The 22,270-nt window shown below is 73.8% G+C and overlaps 1 protein-coding gene across 1 annotated transcript in view; it reads left to right on the top strand.

The window, feature by feature from the left end:
• ZNF469 (zinc finger protein 469) overlaps positions 1-20,110 on the top strand; it is a 53,116-nt gene extending 33,006 nt beyond the window's left edge. Inside the window, 12 exon segments of the mRNA XM_037518048.2 lie at positions 7,324-7,384; positions 9,563-11,399; positions 11,402-11,866; positions 11,869-12,153; positions 12,156-12,402; positions 12,519-12,689; positions 12,792-13,823; positions 13,877-14,168; positions 14,438-16,257; positions 16,600-18,161; positions 18,164-19,736; positions 19,738-20,110. Coding sequence (XP_037373945.1) covers positions 9,686-11,399; positions 11,402-11,866; positions 11,869-12,153; positions 12,156-12,402; positions 12,519-12,689; positions 12,792-13,823; positions 13,877-14,168; positions 14,438-16,257; positions 16,600-18,161; positions 18,164-19,736; positions 19,738-20,095 — 9,519 coding nt within the window. The 5' untranslated portion in view covers positions 7,324-7,384; positions 9,563-9,685 and the 3' untranslated portion in view covers positions 20,096-20,110.
• The last annotated feature ends 2,160 nt before the right edge of the window (positions 20,111-22,270 follow it).

Genomic DNA, 22,270 nt, shown 5'->3' with positions numbered 1-22,270 from the left:
CTCGCCCCCAAGCCGCGCCAACGCCCGACAGCCCGGCCAGGCCCTGTGTGCTGGGGCGACTCCCCCACCCACAGGTGGGTGAGGACACAGAGAGGTTAAGCCACTTGCCTGAGGGCGCACAGCAAAGACAGGATGCTGCCCTTTGACCCTGACCCGCATTGGCTCTGCCCCTCCCCCTGCCCAGAGGGGCTAACTGACCTGAGACCCTGCCTGGGGGCACCCCTCTCTCCTGGGCCAACCCTCCTGCTCTGCTGCCCCCCCCCACCCCTCCCGTGGACCAGCGGGTCCCTCGTGAAGACTGACAGGGCCCTGGCAAGGGCAGCCTCTGGCTCCCTGGGCTGTGGGGTGCATGGGGCTCACTCCTGCTCCCCGGAGATGGAGGGGGCCGCAGGCTGGGACCAGGGCTGAGCACAGCACACCGCCTCCCCTGCCTCTGCCTCTGCTGTCTGGTGCCAGCTGCGGCCCGGTTAGGCTTGGCTCCAGCGGTCGTCACTCGAGACGGGGTGGCCCCGGCGCAGGGTCCTCGTGGGTCAGGGTCGCCAGGGTCAGGCCGCCGGGTGATGTCGCCCTGGGAGGGCGGGCTGCCTGCGGGAAGGTGTGCGCCGCCCACCCTCCTCCTCCTCACACGCTCTCCCAGCACAGGTGCCTCTGCCCCTCGGGGCCACGGGCCGCCCAGCAGATGAGGGGCAGGACCTCCAGGCACTGGCCCCGGGGCCACGCCCTTGTTGGGGTGGGGGCAGGGCTGGTCATTAGAGCCACGTCGCCCCACCCCACCCGTGACTCGGCTGCGGGCAGCCCCTGGGCCAGGGGAGAGGGGACGAGCGCTGGCTGCAGTCCTGGCTGCCCGCCTCCTGCGCTGACCGCGCGACCCTGCCAGCCGCCGGGGCCGGGAAGGCGGGCGTGGAGGTGCTGGCGGCTCCTACTCGGCCTCCGTGCCTGACAGGGTCTCGGGAGAGCTGGCGCTCCCCGGGGCAGAGAAGGGAAGAGCCAGCTCGCTCGGCCCCGGTCCCTTTCGCCCTGGCGACCAGGAAGCGCGGAGGTCAGCTGGAGCCTCCTGGGTAGGCTTTGGCTTTGGGCCTCCACCACCCACCGTGGGGAAGGCGCCGCCCCCCTAAACGCCCGGGCCTCCCCTTTCAGGGAAACCACGTGAGAGGAGGGGGCTGGAGATTTAGGTCTGAAGGGGCGCTGCCGCTCTCCGCCTGGCGAGAGCGCAGGCCTGGGCAGGAGCCGGCAGCGGAGCCCACGAGGCTCAGGGTGGCCTCGCAGACTCGCAGCGAACGCTGCTCGGGCGCTGGCCGTGCACAGACCCCTCGTCTCTCCACACGCCCTCTGCGGCCTGCGGCTGCTGCCCGGCCCACCTCTAGTCCCCAGTGCTCCATCACACGGGCTCTGGGGACCGGCCCTGGCCCCTCAGCCCCGCCCCTGTGCCCGCACTGCCTCTGGCGGGGAGTGGCTGTGCCACCCACACCCCAGGCGCCTTCAGAGAAAACCGCGGTCAACTGCCCTTTCAGCCCCTAGCAAAGGGCCCCGGTTTCTCCCTTCCCTCGTCCGCCTCCGACTGATGAAAGAACAACACCCGGAGGTGGGCGGGAGATGCCCGCTGGGGGTCTCTGCCAGCGCCCCTGCAGCCAGCAGAGCCAGGGCTGGTCTGAGTGGCTGTGGGTGTCATGCGAGTGGCCCTGCTCCCCGCCCCCCGCCCCTGCCATGGGCTGTGGGGAGGTGCGGGCGGCCCCGCAGCCAGAGAGCGGCCCCTGCCCTCGGGGCTCTGAGGGGTCAGAGCCGGCTCAGCAGGGAGAGGCACCTTGTGACAAAATGTCTGCGGGAGGGTGAGGGCGAGCCCGCTGGTCAGCGGTCCCTGCGGTGCGTGAGTTGTTGGGGTCAGGGCTGGGCCGGGCGGCTGGCAGGAGCAGAGCGGTGGCGGGAGCGGGAGAGGCCAGGCAGGAGCAGGCCGTGGGCAGTGTGGGGCGCGAAGACCCGGGCGGCCTCAGAGGGACGGGAGGGCCAGGGGGCGCTGCCGTGGGTCTGAGCAGGAGCCAGCCCCGGGGGCGCCCCATGTCTGCGGTGTCCCGGCCTCCCCGCGCTGTCGAGTGCGGGCCCGGGAAGGCCCCCTTCCCGTCACACAGCTGGCCGGGGCCCTCGCAAGGCCCAGGCCGGCCAGCCCTGCCCTCCTCGGCAGCGCAGGGGCGGGGGCTGTAGGCTGGCAGGGCTCTGCCCGAGGAGAGGCCCGGGCTTCAGGAAGGCGGGGGTGGGGCTCGCGGTCTCGCATGTGCCCCGTGGGCGCCGACAGCCCCAGGCCCGGGCTGTGCCCACCCGGACAGCCCCTCCGCGTCCTCCCGCCGCAGCGTGTCCTGGGCCCGCGGCTGAGCCTCCCTGAGCCCCGCTACACCGGAGCCCGCCTGTCCTCCCGCTGCCAAGGGGCCGTGCCCCGGGCCTGGGGAGTCCCCGCACCGTCCCTGCACAGCGGCCTTGTCCAGCGCCGGCCGGGGCCCGGGCCCGCCCCGCCCCGCAGCCTCCAGCCGCCAGGGCGGCCCAGCAGTGAGCGAGGCGGGGAGTGGGGGGAGCGGTGGGCGGAGGTGAGTGCGCCCCGCCCGCCGGAGGTCAGGCCAGACCAACCGCAGCCTGTGTCCCCCGGGGCTGCCCACACAGTAGTTATTTTGTCTCGCGTGAATTTGTTGCCAACTTTTAAAAATGGGGGGATTTCACTCTAAAACCCGGGCTTCTGCTTCTCCGGGAGCTCAGAAAGCCGGCCCTGTGCTGCGCTCCTGGGGCTGTCCCCGCCCCCCCGCGGGACTGCAGGGCTGGGCAGGGCGGTCCCCTGGGTCCCCTGGCCCAGCCCCCACTCTGGGGTCCAGACCCCACGTCTCGGAGGGTGGGGCCCGGGGCTGAGTGCAGGGGGGAGGGGCAGGGCGGAGGCAGGGTGGGCGAGGAGAGGGGCAGGGGCAGGGCCCGGTCCTCAGGGCAGGGGGCAGGGAGACGTGCGGGCAGTGGCGTCTCCCCAGGCCCAGGGGTCCTGACGGGTAGCCGGTCCCACCCCACCAGCCGGCAGGCCAGGGGCTGTGGGGGTGCTGAGCACACAGAGCTGAGACCCCAGCCTGGGAAGACGCCAGGGGCCCTCCCTCCATGTGCCCAGGGGCCGTCCCCACCTTTGGGGCCTCCCAAGTGGGCGCCCACCTGCAGGACGCGGTGGGCACAGCCCGGGCCGGGCGGCCACCCTGGCACTGTAGGGCCGAGGGCGGCGGCAGGGAGAGGACAGCTTGGACCCCGAGCTGGGCTTGAGCCCCTGTCCCCCCATCCTGCGGACGGGCCCTCACCCAGCAGGCAGCGGGTGCCCCAGGCTCCCCGACTGAGGCCGACTCACCCGCCACCTCGGGCCAGAGGTGCCCCTCCCTCCAAACCCCTCCCTGCACAGCCCGGGCGGGGCGCAGGCCCGCTCACCCGAGCCCCGTCCCAGCTCCCCACGGCCGCGCCTTCGGAAGGGAAATTACAGTCACTTCTGACAGGAAAGGCGTCTGACGGGGTCTGCGCTGCCGGCGGAGTAATTAACGCTGCGCCCTGGGGAAGCTCATTAATCTTGTCCTGGGAGAGAGCTCATGCGGCTGTGCGGGGCTCCGGGCTCGTGCCCAGCAGCCTGCCCCGGTCTGGGCCCCAGTGGGTGCCCCACAGCTGTCTCCCCTCCCAGACCCCTCGGCCTCTGCCCCTCACCTGTGAGGTGGTCTGGTCGCCCCATGCAGACAAGCCTGGGCCCCCAGGGTGGCCCGAGTTCCGGGGCCAAGCCGCAGCCATCCAGTGTCCGCACGTTGGGACCATGCGCCAGACCCCCAGGCACACCCGTGCCCACCCCCAGGCCGCCCTCCTGCCTGCTGGCTCCTGCCGGAGCCTCAGTTCAGAGCGAGTCCAGGACCCAGCCCTGCCGGCGTGGTGTGCCCCGGTGTGTGCTGTGCCGGTGGCCACGGGGGCTTCCCTGCCCTGCGCCCCAGCATGGATGGCCCCCGAGCCTCCGGCCACGAGGCTCCCCTGAGCAGGGTCCTGCCTGGCGGCGGGCTGCTGAGGGGCGCAGCGCCACCGCCTCACAGGTGGGCACTCAGGACTGCATGCGCCCCAGGGAGCCAAGGTGGTGGGCGGCGGCCCCCACCCCACCCTCGGCTGGGCAGGACTGGGGGGCCTCCACCCTGTACAACCGCGGCTAGGGACAGGCGCCCCCCACAAGGCTGCGTGCAGGCCTCAGAGAAGTGGACGGAGGTAGGGAAAGCAGCCAGCCGGTGGCCAGGGCTTCCTGGAGGAGGTGGCCCTGGACCTGAAGGCCGAGGGGCTGGCCTCAGGGGAGGAGGAACGGGCATCCCAGGACAGCCCCGTGGTCCAGGACTCCACGGCCCGGGGTTGTCACCATCAGAGCACACTGCCCCCACTCGCCTTGGCCCTGGCCAGCCTGCAGGGCAGTGTGCTCCCCGGCCTCAGCCGAGGGTGCTCAGCAAGCTCCCCCAGAGGGCCTAGCCCCACCTGCCCGGGACCACAGTACCCAGGGGTGCCGAGAGCGCCGGTCCGCACAGGCCCTGGGGACAGCCGCCTGCAGGGTGGTGCCCAGGCCGGGTGTCCCCTTCGGTTTCTGGTGGCCCCTTGATGTGGGCGGGGCCCTGGGCCCGCACGTGTCGCCGGGCTCCACACAGGACTTCGGGGTGCAGGCGTGCTGCTCTGTGGGGAGCAGAGACCCAGGGCGAGGCCTCCGGCAGGCCAGGGCACCCCACGTGCTGGGCACGAGGCCGTGTGGGTCGACTGTCAGGATGAAGTGTGGGGCCTGGCGTGGGGCCTGGGGGCGTCCAGCGGGGCTGCTGTGAGCGCCTGAGGCACACCCGGCCGCCTCCCTGTCATTTCCGAAGACATCATTTCCCTGCTCCTCTTATCTCCCTCCTGTTAAAGGATCTCAAATATGCACCCGATAAGGCGGGGCAGACACCGCTCCAGCCCCTTCCAACGCCAGCCTCCACTTTCCCCGCAGTAATTAAGATAAATGCAGCCGATAATTCCTGCTTTTCTTAAACGTCCCCTCCGGGCGTATGGCAGATACAGTTTCACCTGCGGAGGTTCCTCTGCACCCAGGTAACAGATAGCGCCGAGCAGCAAAGGAAGGGGGGACATGTGTGAATTAAATGTCAGCGCAGCCGGGCCCCTGCTCCCGCGCCGGCCCGTCCCCCGCTGCCGTGTGCCCGCGCGCTCCGGCCAGGCCCCCGGTCGCCGAGGGACACCCCGCCCAGCAGGCCGCGCAGCTGCCCTTTAGGGGCGGCCGCCGGCCCGGGCCAGGGCCGAGGGCACAGGCGACGCTCGGGGCTTGGCCAGGAGGGCGGCCGGAGCCGCCCTGGGCCCTGGGGAGCGGGTGAGGGGGCAGACTTGGTTCCGGGCTCTGCTTCCAACTCACCGGGTCAGGCCGCGTCTGCTGGAGCCTGTTTCCCGTCCACACGGGGTCAGGGCGGAGGCCCGCTGCCCGCCCAGCCCTACCTGCCCGCGCCCGGCGCCGCCCCCTGTGAGGTGCGGGGGCCACACACACGGCCTCCCCCGGCCGCCGGGTCCTGCCACCCGCCAAGAGGCCAGAACGCGGGGAGCGGGACGGGCACACGCCCAGGCTGGCGTCCCTTCCTCCCTGCCCGCCTGGCTGGGCTGGGGCTGTGTGGTCCTCGCCCCCCGCCCCCCCTGCAGGACGAGGCATGGAGAGGGGGTGTGATCGCCCCAGGCGCTCGCCCCCACGACTGCAGCACCCCAAAGGGCCCGTCTCCAGATTCCGCCTCGTGGGGGCTGGGGCCACAGGGCAGCTGTTCAGGTCGCCGTGGGGAGCCTCACCCCAGAGGCCACCCCAAGCCGGCCCCACGCAGCGCGACGCAGCAAGGCCACGGCTGTGTGGGCAGCCCTGCAGCCGGGGCAGGGTGCGGGCCCCCCGGGGGCAGCCCGGGCGGTGGAGGAGGTCACAGGGCACCTCCCACTTGAGTTATGCAGGGAGAGGGCCTGGTCATGTTTCCAGGTGCTCCCCAGGCAGGCCGGGGTCTGAGGGGTTGGCTCTCCCGCTTCAAAGGGGCCGCAGGCCTGCTGAAACCCACACCCCCTGGGCACCCAGGGGCTGGGCGGGGTGGGGAACCCGAGAGCCGGGCACATGCTGCCCCATGCCCAGCCCACATCTGAGCGCCAGGACGGGGCCCTGGGGGCGGCCGGGGGGGCCCGGGGGCATGGTGGAGGCCCCTCCGCGGGGAGGGACAGCAATGGGCCGCTGAGCTCGGCCCAAGGCACGGCCGGGGCCATGAGGTAGGGCCGAGGGGCGTGCGTGGTCACCACGGGCACCCCACCCCTCCCTTCTCACCACGCGCCGTGCGCTGGGCAGGTCGGACCACCTCTCTGAGGCCGCCTCCCTGCTGTGGCCGGCTGTGCCCTGCGCACCGTCCAGTTCGTCCCATGCGGCCAAAGCCACGACTCAGTTGCCCACACTGCGCCCAGTGTCAGGTGGGACGGTGGCGGGTGGGCGGCGGGTGGTGGACAAGAGTGGGTAACTGTCGGGCGCAGTGGACTTCTTCCGCGGCGTCCCGGGGAGGCCAGAGCTCTGCAGTCCTCCAGGCTCACCGCGCGCCTGCGGACGCAGCCTCTCCCGGCTGCCATCGGGACTCATTAAATCCTCGGGTCTGTGTCTTGCACGTCGGACACCACCGGGGGCTCTGACGGTCCAGGCAGCCGTCTCTGTCCAGTAGCAGCTCAGGGCGTCCACTGTGTTCGTCTCCAGGGTCAGGAGTTGGGGGCCCTCAGCAGGGGGCTCGGGCTGCTGTTGGGATAGCGTCTCCTCTGACGACTGGGCCGGCTGGAGGCGACCTTCCCGGGCGGCCCCAAGCATGGCAGAGGGTGTCCCCCCCAGCGCGTGGCCCAAGTCCAGCGGCCTGCTCTGTGCCCGAGCGGGAGCCCCGTGCCACCTGAGCCCGCGAGGGCCCGGGCCTGCCTTTGGAGGGAGGGGTTGTGTGGTCTCCACAGGGCCGATTCCACCAGTGCGCGTGTCCCTCGACCCACTGCCCTTCCTGGGACCCCTGCAGGTCTCGGGGGGCTGGTCTTCTCTGCTGCGAACCCCTGCCCGGCTGCACCTTGAATGTGTCCCCTGGAGGCAGCACTTCCCAGAGAGAACGCCAAAGCTGGGGACCCCAAACCCCGCAGGGCCCTCAAACTGGGCCAAGCCACCCCGCTGGCCCCCACACACCCCCAGCTCCCCAGGGCGGTGGAGGCGGCTCGCAGCACTAGGGGCTCCTCCAAGCCCTCTGCCCCTTCCAGGCAGCACAGGGACTCACGCTCCCCATTTCTCTGCAGCCAAGAAGCCCTGCCTCCTGGGGCAGCCGCGCGGCCCGGCAGCCAAGGCACCAACTCCCAGGTACGTGAGGGACCCTGCCCAGGGCCCCACCCAGCTGGAGACAGCCTCCCTCGCCCCTCCACCCCCGCCCACCGCCCCTCCTGGCTCCACTCTGGGCCGTCTTTGGGGCTGCCACCTGCCCCCCAAAAGCGGGATGTCAGGGGCGGACTCGGGGCTTGCACTGCAGTCCAGGCAGCGTGGAGGGAGGGCGCTGTGTCACCTGGTGGGGGCCTGAGCCCCGAGGGGAAGTGGCCAGAGGCCACTGTGACCCTGTTGGGTCACAGCCAGTGTGCACCGCGGAGCACCCCTGGAGCCAGCAGGCCCGGCCCAGAGAGGCTGCCGAGCCACCCAGACTGCTGGCTAAGGCCTGGCATGGGCCCGGCCCTGCAAAAGCCTCGACGCTCTTCTTGGGCCAGTGGCAAACACAGAACACCCTCCCCGAGCCCCCAGGGAGCCCAAGCCACCTGTGCTCCACAGCCCCCCATGCCTGCTCATCGGCATGCCAGCCAGGCAGGAGCAACCCTGGGCCCTCCGGGCTGTGGGTGAAGCTCCTTCTAGTTGCAGCCTCCATGCACAGATGGGGAAGTGAGGCTGGGAAGACACTGGGTCAGGTCACTCGATGACCGGTGAGGGAGGCCCCATGTGGAAACCCACAGTCCCCTGAACGCCTGCTGTTCACCGGCCTCCAGGCCCGGGCAGGCGGAGAGCGCCCCCCGGCCCTCTGCTCTGGAGGACACGGGCTGGGGCGGAGCAAGCCCAAACCAACAGCGAACCACCCCCAGGTCAGGCCGCGTGCGCCCGCGCGGAGCCGCTCACCTCCAACAGCCCCTGGGGCCCCGGGCAAGGAGACGGGCCTGCCGTCAGCAGCCGGGCCCGGGGCCCAGGCAGGGGTGGGTCTTGTGGGGGCCATGCCCTGTCCTCGAGCACCACGGCATCTCCAGGGGGATCCCTGAGGGGCCCTGGTGGCCGTGGGCCCCGCCCTGGGGACCGCTGGCCCCAGCATGAGCCGCCTGGAGGTGGGCAAGTGGGCGTGGCAAGCCCCCGGGACCTCCACAGGCGGGGAGGCCTTGGGCAGCTTAGCCACCTGCTGCCCGGGCTCCTCACGCACAAATGGCAGCGCAAGTGCAGTGCCACCCTCCGGAGCCCGGTGAGGGCAGGGAAGCCGTGGGTGGGCAGCGCTGGCGGTCCGGCCCGATTTGCTGGGCACCGCCACTACTGACTCATTCAGCAAACTCGCCCTAAGTCCTGGCCGGCAGCGCCCTGAGATGGGGAGGGCCGGCCCTGGTGGGGCCCAGAAGGGGGAGCCAGGCCTCTGCTTGAAAGGGGTGGGGCCCCCGGGTGGGACGGGGCGGCTTGGCGCCCTCTGCTGACAGCCCTGGAAGCACACCCCGGAGACCCTGCCGGGGCAGGGAGTGCAGGGGCCCAGAAGCGCCCTCCACAGCAGCCGCTCAGAGGACGGGGCTGGCCGGGGCCCTCCTCCCCGTGCCGGAGCGCTGTGGCCCTGCCGCGGACCCCATCCCCACGGCCGGCGGCCACTCCCTGCAGCCCCTGCAGGCCTGTCTCCCGCCCACACCGGTGCGGCCCCTCGCCCCTCTGCGCCCAACTGCCACCGCAGAGCTAGGGCGCCCCCACCAGGCCGCGGGCTCAGCCCGGGCCCCCACACGGCCTCCCGCAGCCCTTCAGGCAAGGATGGAGCGGGGCTGGCCCGGGGACAGGCAGGCCCCCACGCCCGAGCCTCCGCGGGCCTGTGGGGCGGCAGGAAAATGCAATTCCAAGGCTGGCCTGGGTGGCTCTGACGAGTGCTGTGCCCCCGTGCAGACCCCCCCCCTCTGCCCCGGCCCCCCAGAGGGGGCGGCCAACCCTGAGCAGGGAGGGGCGCCGGCCACGCCCCAGGGCTTTGTCTTGCAGGGTCTCCCACCAGCTCACCATGTCCTTGGAGCTCGCCTCTGAGGCCTGACCAGGCCCCAGGCACACCCCAGAGATGCCACCTGGCTCAGAAGTCCAGGACCGGGTGGCACCTTCCGGAGGCTGGTGTCCTGGGCAGGGGCTGGCCCACAGGCCACACCAGGGCTGGTCAGCTTTCCACTCCGCGCCCCATCCCTGCGGGCCCTGCCCTGTCCTTCCTGGCCCCGTGGGCCACACAGATGGCCGCCTTGAGCCCACGGGCCCGCCCCATTCACTCCCACCCTCCCCTTGCAGGCTCCACTCAGGACCATGAAAGCAGGCGTGTCTGGGGGCCCCCGAGGGCCGAGGATGGCTGCCCAGCTCACTCCCCAAAGCCCCCATAGGACCGCTGCCCCCTCCTAGTGTCCAGGAGGGGCCATGCCGGGGGAGCAGCCCCAAGGAGCACCGCCTCCAGCCATGACCGGCGACCTGCAGCCTGGCCAGGCGGCCAGTGGCACGAGGGGCTCCACCCTGCCCCCCAACAAGGACGGTAACCCAGCCGGCAGGACCGCCAAGGCCGCCAGGGAGGCCGGCAGCAGGGCCCAGGCTGTGGACCTCAGGACCAAGCCACAGCAAGCCAGGGGGGTGGAGCCCAAGCCTGCCCCTGTGAGAGCTCACCCCCTGAGCAGCAACCCCGAGGAGGTGGGCAGCCCCCGGGCCCCACCCGGGAGGAGCCCTGCCCAGGCTCGGGCTTGGCAGGCCAGCAGGGCCGGGGAGAGCCCCCAGCAGCTCCGCATTGTGGGCATGGCCAGCGCGAGGGCCAGGCCCACCCTGGACGAGACCCCAGAGGGCCTGCCAGTGGAGGCCCCCCAACCCCCAGAGGGGGAGGCCCCCCGCACCCGTGTCAGGCCTGGCCTCCCCAGGGCCGAGGCCCCGCCTGCCCCCAAAGAGCTCAGCTTCCCAGGGCGTGTCCAGGAGCCCCCCTCCAGCTTTACCTCCACAAGCCGTACCTCAGCGAGCACCAGCCCCCGAAGGCCAGGCCCCTACCCAGAGTTCCCAGCTGGCGGGGCCAGCCCCTGGCCCCCCGCCACCGAGGACAGCTTCCAAGGTGCTGGCTTCAGGCCTCCCCCCACCAAGCCAGAGTCCTTTCCTGAAGGCAGCAGCCCGGGGGGGGTCTTTGAGCACCCCTTCCCGCGGGGCACCTCTGAGCATGAGTACGCCCAGGGGCCCCTGGTGCTGGCCTTCCACCAGCCCCCCGCCGCGTGGCCAGAGGAGGCCGTGGCCGCCAGCACCACATGCCGGCTGCCCTCCAGGCCTGCTCCCCCACCCCCACCCTGCTACCCCGGCCGGCCCAGTGGCCTCCGTGCCCCCCGGGATGCGGGCAGGGCTCTCCCTGGCCCTGGCGCTGTGCGCCCAGTGCTCGGCCCCTTCGCAGGAGCCAGGGCCACCTTCCCCGACAGCCTGCACCAGGGCCTGGCGGAAGCCCTCCCAGAGGCTCGGCCAGTGGCCCACGGCGGGCTGGGGAGCCCCAGGGGATGCTTTCCCGGAGCCAGTGGTGTAGACCCTCCCCTGGGGCCTTTGGACACAGAGCTGGCCCCCCCCGGGCCCTCCCCCACGAGACTGCCCCAACTGTGGGACCCAGCCGCAGCCCCGTATCCCACGCCTCCTCTGGGCCCCACGGCCGCCCCCGGAGGGGTGTTCTTTGACGGCCAGCCTGGCCTCGGCCAGCAGTTGGGCCTCCCCCACAGTCCCCCGCTGCCCTGGTCCCAGGTGCTCCCGAGCGCCGTGGCCGGCCCCCACCCAGTGGACATGCTGGGCCGGCCGCCTTTCCCGCCGGACGCCCTGGACTGGCAGGGCAGCGTGCAGGGAGCGCTGGCGGCGGCCGGCAAGCCTCCCGGCGCGGGCGAGAAGCTGGGGCTGCTGGGAAACAGCCCAGGCCAGCACGGCGGCTCCCCCGGGCCCTTCCCCTACAACGGGCTGAAAGACCCCGGAGCCCAGCCCCTGTTCTTTGGGGTGGCCCAGCCCCAGGTCTCGCCTCGAGGGGCCCCAGGCCTGCCCCCACCCAGAGTGGTGGCCGCCTCCCCCAGCGAGTCCCCGCTGCCCTCGCCCGCCACCAACACCACGGGCAGCAGCACCTGCTCCTCCCTGTCGCCCCTTCCTGCAGCCCCGCCAACCCCAGCTCGGAGGACAGCCAGCTGCCCGGGCCCCCCGCCTTCTTCCATGCCCCGAGTCACCCCCACCCGCCCCCCGGGCCCTCCCAGGGCCCCCCTGTGCACTACCAGCCCGAGGCCGGCCCCTTCCCCACGGGCAGGCTGGGCGCCCAGGGCGCCTTCAAGTGCCTGGAGGACGCCCCCTTCCCCAGCGTGGGCCCCGAGGTGGCCCAGGGGGTGCTGGAGGGCTTCCCCCAGGGGCTGCCCCCCTACTCCGCCCACCACTTTCCCCTCAGCAGCGCCAGCCTGGACCAGCTGGACGTGCTGCTGACCTGCAGGCAGTGTGACCGCAACTACAGCAGCCTGGCCGCCTTCCTGGAGCACCGGCAGTTCTGCGGCCTGCTCCCGGCCAGGGCCAAGGACCGGCTCCAGCAGCCCCTGGGGCTCCCCACGCCCCCTGCCACCCCAAGGCAGCGGCCGGCGGGAGCCCAAGCCTGCTCAGCCCCGCCAAGGCCGCCCCCTTCCTGCTGGCCGGAGACGTGCGGGAGGACGGCAGGGACGACCCCCTGCGGGGCAGCCTCGGGCCCAGCCTGGCCGCCCACTTCGCGCTCCCCGCCGCAGACCTGGACCTGGAGGACGCCGCCAAGCTGGACAGCCTCATCACCGAGGCGCTGGACGGCCTGGGCTACCAGTCTGACAGCCCCGAGATCGATAGCAGCTTCATCGACGTCTTCGCCGACGAGGAGCCTCCCGGCCCCGGGGCCCCGGTGCTGGGCAGCCCCCCAAGGCCAGGGCGGGGGCGGTGCCCGAGAGTGAAGTCCAGCCCCCGCTCCCCACTGCGGCCGACACGGCAGAGCCCCAGGCCCCTCACCTCCGGGACGGGGTGCCCACCACCCACGCTTGGCCCAAAACCCGCTCCCGAGGCCCGGCGCCCGCCAAGGCCGCCAGGGCCAGCCTGGCCAGCAGGCAGCGGGGAGGGAAGCGGCTGACGCGGCTGCGGAAAGAGCAAGGCCCGGCCGGCGGCCCCGGCGGGCCCTGCAGCAGCGCCAGGGCGCCCCACCTGAGGCCGCGGCCAGTGGGCGGTGGGCTGAGCCACCCCCGCCCCAGCCCCGGGACCTCAGGAGCCAGGCCCCCCGGGGCCGCGCCGGCCCCCGCCACCGGGCCCTCCCCGCGGCGGCCGGCAGCTCGCAGCGCTCTCGGGGGCCGGCGCGGAGGAGGCGGGCGCGGGGCGGCTCGTGGAGCAAGGAGCTCATCCACAAGATCCTGCAGCAGAAGAACCAGCCGGGCCCCCGGCCGGCCCCCCCGGCCCCCGCGGCAGCCCCGCGGCTCCGAGTCTGAGGAGGACGAGGGCCCGCGGCCTCGGGGCCCCGCTTCAGGGGCCGGCCCCGCCACAGCTGCCGGCGCTGGCCCCGCGGCGAGAAGAGGAAGGAGGGGGACTTGGGGGGCCTCAGAGAAGAGAGGGAGCAGCAGAAGCCCCGGAAGGTCCCGAGGCGGGGAGCCCCGACGGACAAGGGCTCCCCAGGCCCAGAGGAGCCGGCCAGGCCTGGCCTGAGCACCCCCAGCTCTCCTGAGACCCAGCACCCAGCAAAGAGCCCAGAAGCCAGAGCCCCCCAGTACACAGATGGCACAGCGGCGGCCCCCCATCATCCGTCGCGGGCCACCGCCCCGCCTGAGGCCCCAGAGGAAAGCCGACAGTCCGTGCGCCCCGGAGCCCCGGAGCCGCCTCAGCCCGGCAGGGGGGACCCCAAAGGGCCGCCCCCCGGGAGCCCGCCAGGGCCGGGCAGTGCGCCAGGCACGGAGACGCCCTCCCGCGGCGGAGAGGAGCCCGCCCCACGCCCGGCAGAGGCAGGCCCCCCTGGGCACAGCGCCCTGCTCCTGAGGGGCCCCGGCCTCAGCGGCGACCCCGCGCCCTCTCACAGCAGCACCGTGGGGCGCCCGGCTCCCAGAGAGGGGCCCCGGCCTGACCGCAGGACACCAAGTGGATTGTTCCTGGGACCTGAAGACCCGGCCTCCCGTTTCCACCGGGACCTGTACGCCAAGCCCGAGGCTCCGGACCCCAGCGGCAAGCTCCTGTGCCCGGACGGGGTGCCAGCGCTGCCCCCAAATGCACCCCGCCCTGTGGAGCTGGCCCCAGGCAGAGCCAAGCCTCCGCTGACCCCGGAGTCCGCACCGCTCTTCCCAGGGCTGCCCGTGGAGGGGCCCCACGCCCCGACCTCCAGCAGCCCCGGAGGCAAGGACACCCACGCGGGCACCCGCCTTGCCCCAAGGAGAGCCCCGCCGCCCCCGCCTCGGCCCTCTGTTCCGCCCAACCACGGCTGGGCCCTGCAGGAGGAGGTGGCCCCGCTGCTGCCCAGCCAGGTGGGCCACGTTCCTGGCCGCCCCGGGGAGCCGGCACCCGGCCAGCGCCCCAGCACAGGCCCAGCCCGGTCGCCCCGGCACCCGGCACAGCCGGCCCAGGGCCTGCCTCCCTCGCGGGCAGCCTGGCCGAGGACGAGCTGGAGATCAGGAGGCTGGTTGCTGAGCTGGAGAGTCAGCTGCAGAGCGGCCGGGGCGCGCAGGAGGCCCCGGGCCAGCCGCACGGAGCCCGGCTCCAGGCCGCCGCCCCGCTGGCCCAGCCGAGGGCACCCCCGCAAGGGGCAGGAACGGCCGTGGCCACCGTGGAGCGGGCTCTGGGGGGCCCCCGGGAGGAGCGGCCCTCGTTCCACCCCGGAGAGGCAGCCCCGCCGCTCGGTGCCGCCTGCCAGCCGGGTCCCCCCAAGGCTGAGCGGGCTGTGGGGAGTCTTCTCACGTGGGGAGTCTAGTGAGGTGCAGCCCCCGCCGGGACGCCTCCCTCCCCGGGGACAACGGCGCGTCAGGAATACTCCGCCGCCCAGCCCCCCCACCGCCCCTCGCGGCAGACGGACCCCGCGGAGACCCGCCTCAGCTGGAAGGGGTCGGCAGCCCTGCTGTCCCTCTGGCCCCTGCCCTGGCATTTTGGGGTGCTGGGGTTGTGCCTCCGAGCACCCTACCCGCTGGCACCTGTCCCGGCGACGGCCCCCAGGAGCCCTGTGTCAGCAGAGCGGGGGCCTGCCCGGGGGCCGAGACCGGCGGAGACCGGAGGCCCCAGCACCCGCCCACCGGCCCCCTGCATCAGCTCCAGCTGCTGGTGGCCAGATCCGTGAAGCCGGACGCTGACCCTCCGGACCTTCGCGGGGACGGCACGGAAGGCGGGGGCAGGAGCCGCAGCCCCAGCCAGGACTTCCTGGGGGCGGCGCAGGCGACAGCAGGCCGCCCACACCTGGGGCCGCAGGCAGAGGGGCGTCCGGGCTGGCTTGGCCAGGCTGAGGAGCCCGCGGGCCCCAGCGGGGCCAGCCAGCCGCAGCCAGAGACCTGGGGGCACCCAGGGGCGCCAGGCAACCCTGCCACGGTCACCGTCAGCCGTGACATCATCACGCTGGACACGCCAATAGGACACGCAGACCAGGGCCAGGCCACCCCGAGCGCCCCCTCCTGTGCTGCGGGACCGCCGGTCCTGGCCCTTACCCAAACTGGGCCCACCGTCCAGGCTGCGGACCAGGCAGCCGGCCCCAGCCTCAAGGGGCCACCTGCCCTGGCCAGCCCTGCCCCCGCCCCCTGCAGCCGCAGGCCCCTGCCTCCTGAAGACCCTCCCGCGGCACCGGCAGGCGGGCTGACGGGCCTCCCAGCCTCCGTGTCCCGTGGAAGCCCCACAAGCCCCCAGCGTGTGCCGGCCTCTAGTCCCGCCGGGGGCCCTCCCGCAGGAGCCAGCTGCGGCCAAGCCCACGTGGATCCCGCAGCCCCCCTGGCCTCGAAGACGGGCCCCTGCAGCCCCGAGGGGAGCCCAGCTGCCCACCCTGCCCTGGACAGCAGCCCCCCGGAGGGCCCGCCTGCGCAGCCACCCTGCCTCACCGACACCCTCACCCCCGCCTGTGTGGAGGGCCGCCCAGAGGACAGCTCCGCAGGGGCCCCAGCGGGGTCCAGAGGAGAGAGGCCGAGAGGGTCTCCCCCATCGAGGGCCGTGCCCTCCCCGGAAGACGTCCAGGCTGCGGCTTCTCCCGGCATTCCCACTGCAGAGGGCCCAGGGGCCGTCAGGGGGCCCGGAGCCGGGGACCCAGACACCCCAAGCAGCACCGTCCAACGTGGCCACAGGGAAGGCCAGAGGGTCGCTGCTGTGCCCTCTGACCGTTCCACACCAGGGCCTGCAGCGCCAGCTCACGCCCCCTGCCCAGTGGGCAAGGCGGGGGCCAGCCTCCAGGGACAGGAGGGCCTACGGACTCAGAGGCCCGGGAGCCCTGGTCTTACCAGAGCCCTGGAGACCAGCAGCAGAGGCCCCCCTGCCACCTGCCCCTCCACAGGGCCCCGCACAGGCAGAGACACGTCCCCCGGCAGCCCCACTGGCAAGCCCAGACCCAGCTCCCCCCAGAACCTCGGAAGCAGCCTCCACCAGACACCCCAGGGCGACTGGAAGGAGCCGCCGGCTTCAGGGGAGAGCAGCAGCTGGAAGGAGCGGGCCCCCAGCGGCCAGCCCCCCACCTGCGAGGTCTGCGCGGCCTCCTTCCGCTCAAGGCCCGGCTTGAGCCGCCACCGGGCCAGGAAGCACGGACTGCATCGGGGGGCTGCCTCCCAGCCCGGGCCCCCGGCCCCGCCCCCTCGCCAGCCTCAGGACCCCTCGGAAAAGAAAAGCCGCAGGAGCCCTGGGAAGGAGAGACGGAGGCAGGCGCTGAGCGGCCCCCGCCGCGCTGCGGGGCCACCCCTGTCCAGGGCTGCTCGGCTCCGCTGGACGCCCCAGCGCCCGGCACTTCCCTGGGCGTGCCGGGAGCGCCGGGCTGCCCCCCTGGCCGGGAGACGCCCGTCAAGCGAAGGGTGGACTCGAGGCGCCCAGAGCCCGGGACGCGGGGCCCGCCGGAGCAGGCTGCGGCCCGGCCCAGGCCCGCGGAGAAGGGAGGCCAGAGGCGGGGCCGAGAGCCCCCGGGCTGGCCCGGCCGGTCAGAGGGGAAATCAAATAAGAAGGCGGCGAGCAAGGCGAGCGGGAGGAGGTGCCCGGAGGCGCGCGGGCCTCCCGGCGCTGCTGATGTGATTTCAGATAGAGGCGGCGCAAATCCATCAACCGTGATGGCCAATTACCCGGCCCCGGCTGGCCGCCGCCTCCCCCGGGCGCGGAGCGGGAGAGCCGGGCCACGCGGCCGCCTCGCGGGGCCCCGCCAGGCCCGCAGGGGACAGCCGCCTGGGGCTCACCCAGGACCCGCACGGCCCCCGCGCCGCCTCCCGGGGCAGGGGCCGGCCGGGGCGGGGCCAGAGACAGCCCGGGACGGCGGGAACCGGCCAGGACCCGCCCTGGGGACGGTCTGCAGGGGGCCGCGGGGTGCCTGAGTGCAGCTCGGGGCAGGGGCTCAGGGAGGCGCACAAGCTCCCCTCGGGCCCCTCCGGCCCATCCCAGGTTTGTGCTGAAGCAGGCGGCGTCCCCCATAGCTGCTGTCCAGGAGACGGGGCCCGGGAGCAGAAGGGCACCCCTCCCGCCACCCCCAGCCCGGGTCTCGGGGACCCTCTGAGCTTGGCCCATGATGAAGCTGCCTTTTCCCAGCTTTTCCCTCTGGCCTTGACTCGGAAGAAGCAGCCCCGCGTCTGTGGGAAGAGCGGTAAGAAGCCGAAGCCGCCCGCACCCCTGGAGCCCAGGGGCAAGGTGGGGGACAGTGTGGCACTGCCCCCCGCTCACCCACCCACAGACCTCAGAGACTCGGGCTCTCTCTGCCTGTCCCGCGAGGACCCGTGGGGTGCTGAGGCCGCGGGCCTGCCCCCGGCCTTCCCGCTGGACGGCTTCCTCGGCAGCCCGGCGCCCGGCATCGAGCCCTGGGCCCCCTGCCCCAGCCTGTGGGGTCTGGAGCCCGGCCGGGAGGCGGCTGGCGACACGCGGGCCCCCCCTGGGGCCAAGGACCGCCTGTCCGACAGCATCCCGGAGCTGCACATGGTCCCGGCCGCCTGGCGGGGGCTGGAACCGCTTGTGCCCATGGAGGACGCCGCCCCGAGACACGAGGGCGTCAGAGACACGAGCCCCGAGCCCCCCAACCTTGAGCGAGAACGCTGTGCCGGCGCGTCTCCCGGCGACGCCCTGCCCCTCCCCACACCCGGCGCCACGCTGGAGGGACAGGCCCTGCGTCCCCCGGGGCCCCGTGAAGGCCCCGCCAGTCCCCCCAGCCTCAGCTTCCTGGGCCCGGAGGCTGCGGCCAAGGTGGGGAACCCAGGGCCGGAGGGGGCGGCGGCCAGCCCCAGGCGGGGGGAATCCCGGCCGGCCAGAGCCCGGCGGGCGGCCTACAAGTGCAGGGTGTGCTTCCAGCGCTTCCTGGGCCTGGGCGAGCGGGACCTGCACCGGCTGGCCCACAGCCCTGCGCCGCCCCCCACCTGCTACATGTGCGTGGAGCGCAGGTTCGGCTCCCGCGAGCTGCTGCGGGAGCACCTGCGGGAGAAGCACGTGCAGAGCAAGGCGGGGCCCTGGGCCTGCGGCATGTGCCTGCGGGAGGAGGCCGACGTCTGGATGTACAACGAGCACCTGCGGGAGCACGCTGCCCGCTTCGCCCGCCGGGCACCCGCGCGGAGGGCCCCTGGCGGCTGGCCGGAGGCCTGGGAGGGCGGCCGCACAGCCGCCTGCCTCCTGGGCCGTGTCCTGGGGCCGTCCCCCGCTGGCACAGCCCACGCTCCAGGGCCGGAGGCCCCGGAGGACGGCCCTAGGGAGCAGGCGAAGCCCCGGGGTGGCGCCGCCACACCCGCCAGCTCCCCGCCACTCAGCTGGAGCCCCCCCCCGCCCGGGGGCCGGGACGCCCCCTCTGGCTCGGGCCAGACGCCCCCCAGCCCGCCCCCCAGCCCCTGCCCGGCCCCGGCCCCGGCGGCGAGCCCCTGCGCCCCGCCAGGCAGGTGCACGCGGACTGCAAAGACCCGGCCCGGGACTGCCACCACTGCGGCAAGCGCTTCCCCAAGCCCTTCAAGCTGCAGCGCCACCTGGCGGTGCACAGCCGGCAGCGCGTCTACCTGTGCCCGCAGTGCCCGCAGGTCTACCCCGAGCCCGGCCAGCTGCGCGCACACCTGGGCGGGGAGCACGGCCTGGGCGAGGAGCTGCCGCTGGAGCTGCCGCACACGCCGCTGTACGCCTGCGAGCTCTGCGCCAGCGTCACGCGCATCAGCCGGCGGTCCTTCGCCTGCAGCGCCTGCAACTACACCTTCGCCAAGAAGGAGCAGTTCGACCGGCACATGGACAAGCACCGGCGGCGGGGCCGGCCGCCCTTCCCTTTCCGGGGCGTGCGGAGGCCAGGGGCCCCCGGGCACAGGGCCCCAGCCTCCCCGGGCACGCTGCCCAGCAAGCGGCGACGGGTGGCCTTGCCCTGCAGCCCCCCGGAGCCCAGCAGGGATGCACCCCCATCCCTGCTCCTGCCCTGCCCCGAGGGGGCTGCCGGCACCTCCGAGGGACAGCCTAGGGCCCCAGAGAGGCCCACGGGGCCGCTGGGCCCCCGGGGCAGGGCTGGCAGCCTTCCATCGGGCCTGCAGACGCTGCTGCCCCCGCCTCTGACTCCCTTCCCTGCCGTGGCCGACGGCAAAGGTGGCCACGAGCCAGACCGAGTCCCGGGCGGCTCCCGGAGGGAGGCTCCCGCAGGCAGCCCCTGGCCGTGGGTCCAGCAGGCCACCCCGCTGGAGGGGCGTCTGCCCCAGCCAAGGGCCAGGGGCCAAGGTGCAGAGGGAAGGAGGGCGGCTGGGCCCCTCTCAGGGAGACGTGGGCCCCCCGGAGCTGCTGGCAAAGGTGGCCCTGACCATCGCCCCGAAGCCCCCACCCCTCTCCGGAAGGAAAAGCAAGTGTCCACGAGCCACGTGGCGCCCCAGGGGGACACAAGGTGCCCCTCTGATCAGAGCAGCGCCGCCAAGGCTGGGGGCGGCCAGCGTCTGTCGAAGCAGACGTCCACCCCGCCTGCCCCCAGCAAGGCACCCGCGTTCCCAGAGACACCAAAGACGGCGGCAGCGAGCCCGGCACCCACCGCGCCGGCCCCCGGCACCGAGGCCAGGGGGATGCCCAGCACCCTCAAGGCCAGGCCGGGCCCCCGCTCCCAGGGTGGCGGAGAACCAGGGCACCGCGCCAAGGCCGCTGGGGGCAGCCAGCCCCAGCCGGCCAGCGGGCAGCTCCAAAGCGAGACGGCCTCCACCCCGGCCAAGCCCGGCCAGCCGGGCCAGAGCCCCACCCCCGACAAGCTTGCCCCGAGGGCCACAGCCCGGGGCTGCCCCCAGGGCCCCGGGGAGGACAGAGAGGGCGCGGAAAGAAAGAGGAAGAGCCGGGCCCCCCGGCCAGCCAGGAGCAGAGGTGGGGGACAGTCCCCGGAAAGCCCCCGCGGGCCCCCGGAAGCAGCTGGCTCCCAGCCGCGTGCTCCCCACCAAGCCCCGGCCCGGCAGCCAAAGCAGCAAGACGCGCTCACAGCCGTCGGCCCCGCGGGAGGGGGAGCCCGCCCATGCCCACAGGGGTGCCCGGCAAGGAGGGCTGGGCCAGGCCTTCCCCCCGGCGAGACCCCTGCACAGGTCCCTCAAGAGGAGCAGAGCTGTCCTCGGCGCCGGACTCGCCGCTCCCCAGGCCCGCCGCACGGCCGAGTCGCAGAGCAGCCTGCTCAGCCAGCTCTTCGGGCAGCGGCTCACCAGCTTCAAGATCCCGTTGAAGAAGGGCGCCGCCGAGTGAGCTGCAGCAGCAGCGCCCCTGGGAGCAGAGCTGGGCGCAGCTCCGCGGCGGGGGGGGGGGGGGGGGGCGCGAGGAACGCCCTGCCAGTGCCCCTCGCCCATGGCCGGCCCCCTCCGGCTCCCTGATGCGCACGGGGCCTGCACCCCACGTCAGGGCTGAGACTGTGGCGTTTGGAGCAGGGCTGGGGCCCGGCGAGGGCAGCCCCGCGGCAGCCCGCCCGAGCCCACGCAGCCGTCTTCTTAGCACCGAGAACTGGACGAGCGCAGAGCTCCCCCCGCCCCTGCCCCCCGCCAAGGCACAGCGCCCACAGGGCCCCTCCTCGGAAGACCCACACCGGGCCCCCCCAGGCCGTCCAGCGGGGAAGCGGAGGCGGCTGCCGACGGTGACGGGCTCGCGCTCCATCTCTTGCTGCCGGTGCCGGAATTCCAGAGTGACCCGTTGGGGAGCCGCCTGAACCCCCACCTCCGATGACAGGTGCCCCGGGCACCAGGCTCCCCTCTGGAGCAGACAGCGACTCCCGCGAGCCCTCCCTCCTGCTCCCCACGGCCCTGCCCGCCCCAGCCCCCCGGCCGCCCCCGGGGAGCTCCCGACCACGTCTGCGATTTTTCTTGAAGTCTCTGGTGCTAGTTCATGTCATAATGTGAATCCAGGACCCCGGTTTGCTTTCCGAGGGACCCCCGTGTTGGGGTCGGGGAGGCCCCGGCCCCGTCTTCCCCGGCCTCCCAGATGAGACACTCGGGGCCCAGGGCGGCCCTGGCGCCCGGCGGCTCGTGCACTGAGGTGACCCCAGAATTGCGTCCTCGAGGGGAGCAGGCGGGTGGGAGAGGCTTCCTTCTGCCCTGAGGGTCACCGTTTGTCTCCCCTGTTTCAGCCCCACCTCGGGCCAGACCACCCTCCTGTAGACACGACGGGGGCTCCGGGCGCCGCGAGGGCGGCACCCGCCTGTCAAATACACTCCCGCTGTTTTTGCAGAAGGCCTGCTGTGCTTGTGTCCCCCCCGCCGTCCTGGGGGGCCCTGGGAGCCCCCGGGCCCTGCCGGCGCACCTTCGTGGGAACGGCCCCGGCCCGCCGCCAGGTGGCAGCACCAGGCCAGCTGCGGGCAGGGCCCCTCTGGGCAGCGCGGGCCGCCACCGCCCACGGCCTCCGAGCCACGCGCGAACGCGACCCACGGACACTGCCCGCCTTCCGTGCCCTGGGGCTGCCCCGAGGCACCCCCCGCCGGGTCCGGAGCCCAGCGGGAGACGGTGAGGGCACGGGTGCGGGAAGCAGCGCCCCGGACCCACAGGGGGCACCCCAAACGCTCGGCCAGGCTCTGGGGCCACCAGCGCGGGGTCGGGGTCGGCCAGTACAGACCAGCTGCCTGCAGCCCGTCCCGAGGGCACCTGCCTGCCCTAATCCTGGTGCGCCGCGTCCTGGGTGCCCATCGTCGCTGGCCAGGGGGCGGCACGTCGGGGAAGCTGGCCAGGCGCCCGCCCCCAGGGAGTGCCGGCGCAGGAGGATGGCGGCCTCGCTGACCCCCGCCCAGCCCTTCCCCCGCCGCGCCGGGCGCGCAGTCCCGCTCCCGAAGGGGGCACTGCCTCCGGGCCGCCACCCCCCGGGCCGGGTGTGCTTGGGTCTGACAAGCCAGAGGCGCCCAGGATGTGACCAGAGCACAGAGCAGGACCCCCCGCGCCTGGGCCCGGAGACCCCAGGCAGTTGCCCCTGCAGCCTCAGTCCCCTCCCCAGCGCTGTGCCAGACGCGGGGTTCTGGCCAGCCCGGAGGTCTGCCCCGCAGAGCCGGCCCGGGACGCGAGGGGGGCAGGCGAGAGGGGCCGCGGGGCCACCCCGGGAGCCAGGCCGCAGAAGCAGCCCAGGAGCCGCCCCTCCTCCCTGCCCCTCCTGCCGCCGAACCCCCTTTCCTCACTTAATTTATTTTGACATCCCGCCTGCCCTTCGACCTCCTTACGAATCACGTGATGCTTAAAACTCATTATCCAGCGTTGAAACAGGAAGTTAATTAAACCCTCGCGGAGCCGCGGTGACGAGCGTCAGCGGCTGCCCGTGAGTGAGACCGGCCGGGCCACGCGGGACAGGCCTGCCCTTCCCCACGGGCGGCGCCGACGGGGCGCGGGCCCTTCAGCGGCCTCCACGGCTGCCTCCAGGGAGGACGTCGCTGCTCGAGCCTCGGTGGCGGGA

Source organism: Talpa occidentalis, unplaced genomic scaffold, assembly GCF_014898055.3.
Source record: "Talpa occidentalis isolate TD23 unplaced genomic scaffold, MPIMG_talOcc4v2.1 talOcc4.17, whole genome shotgun sequence".
In the NCBI taxonomy this organism is placed as follows: domain Eukaryota; kingdom Metazoa; phylum Chordata; class Mammalia; order Eulipotyphla; family Talpidae; genus Talpa; species Talpa occidentalis.
This window is presented reverse-complemented; position numbering and strand designations above follow the sequence as displayed.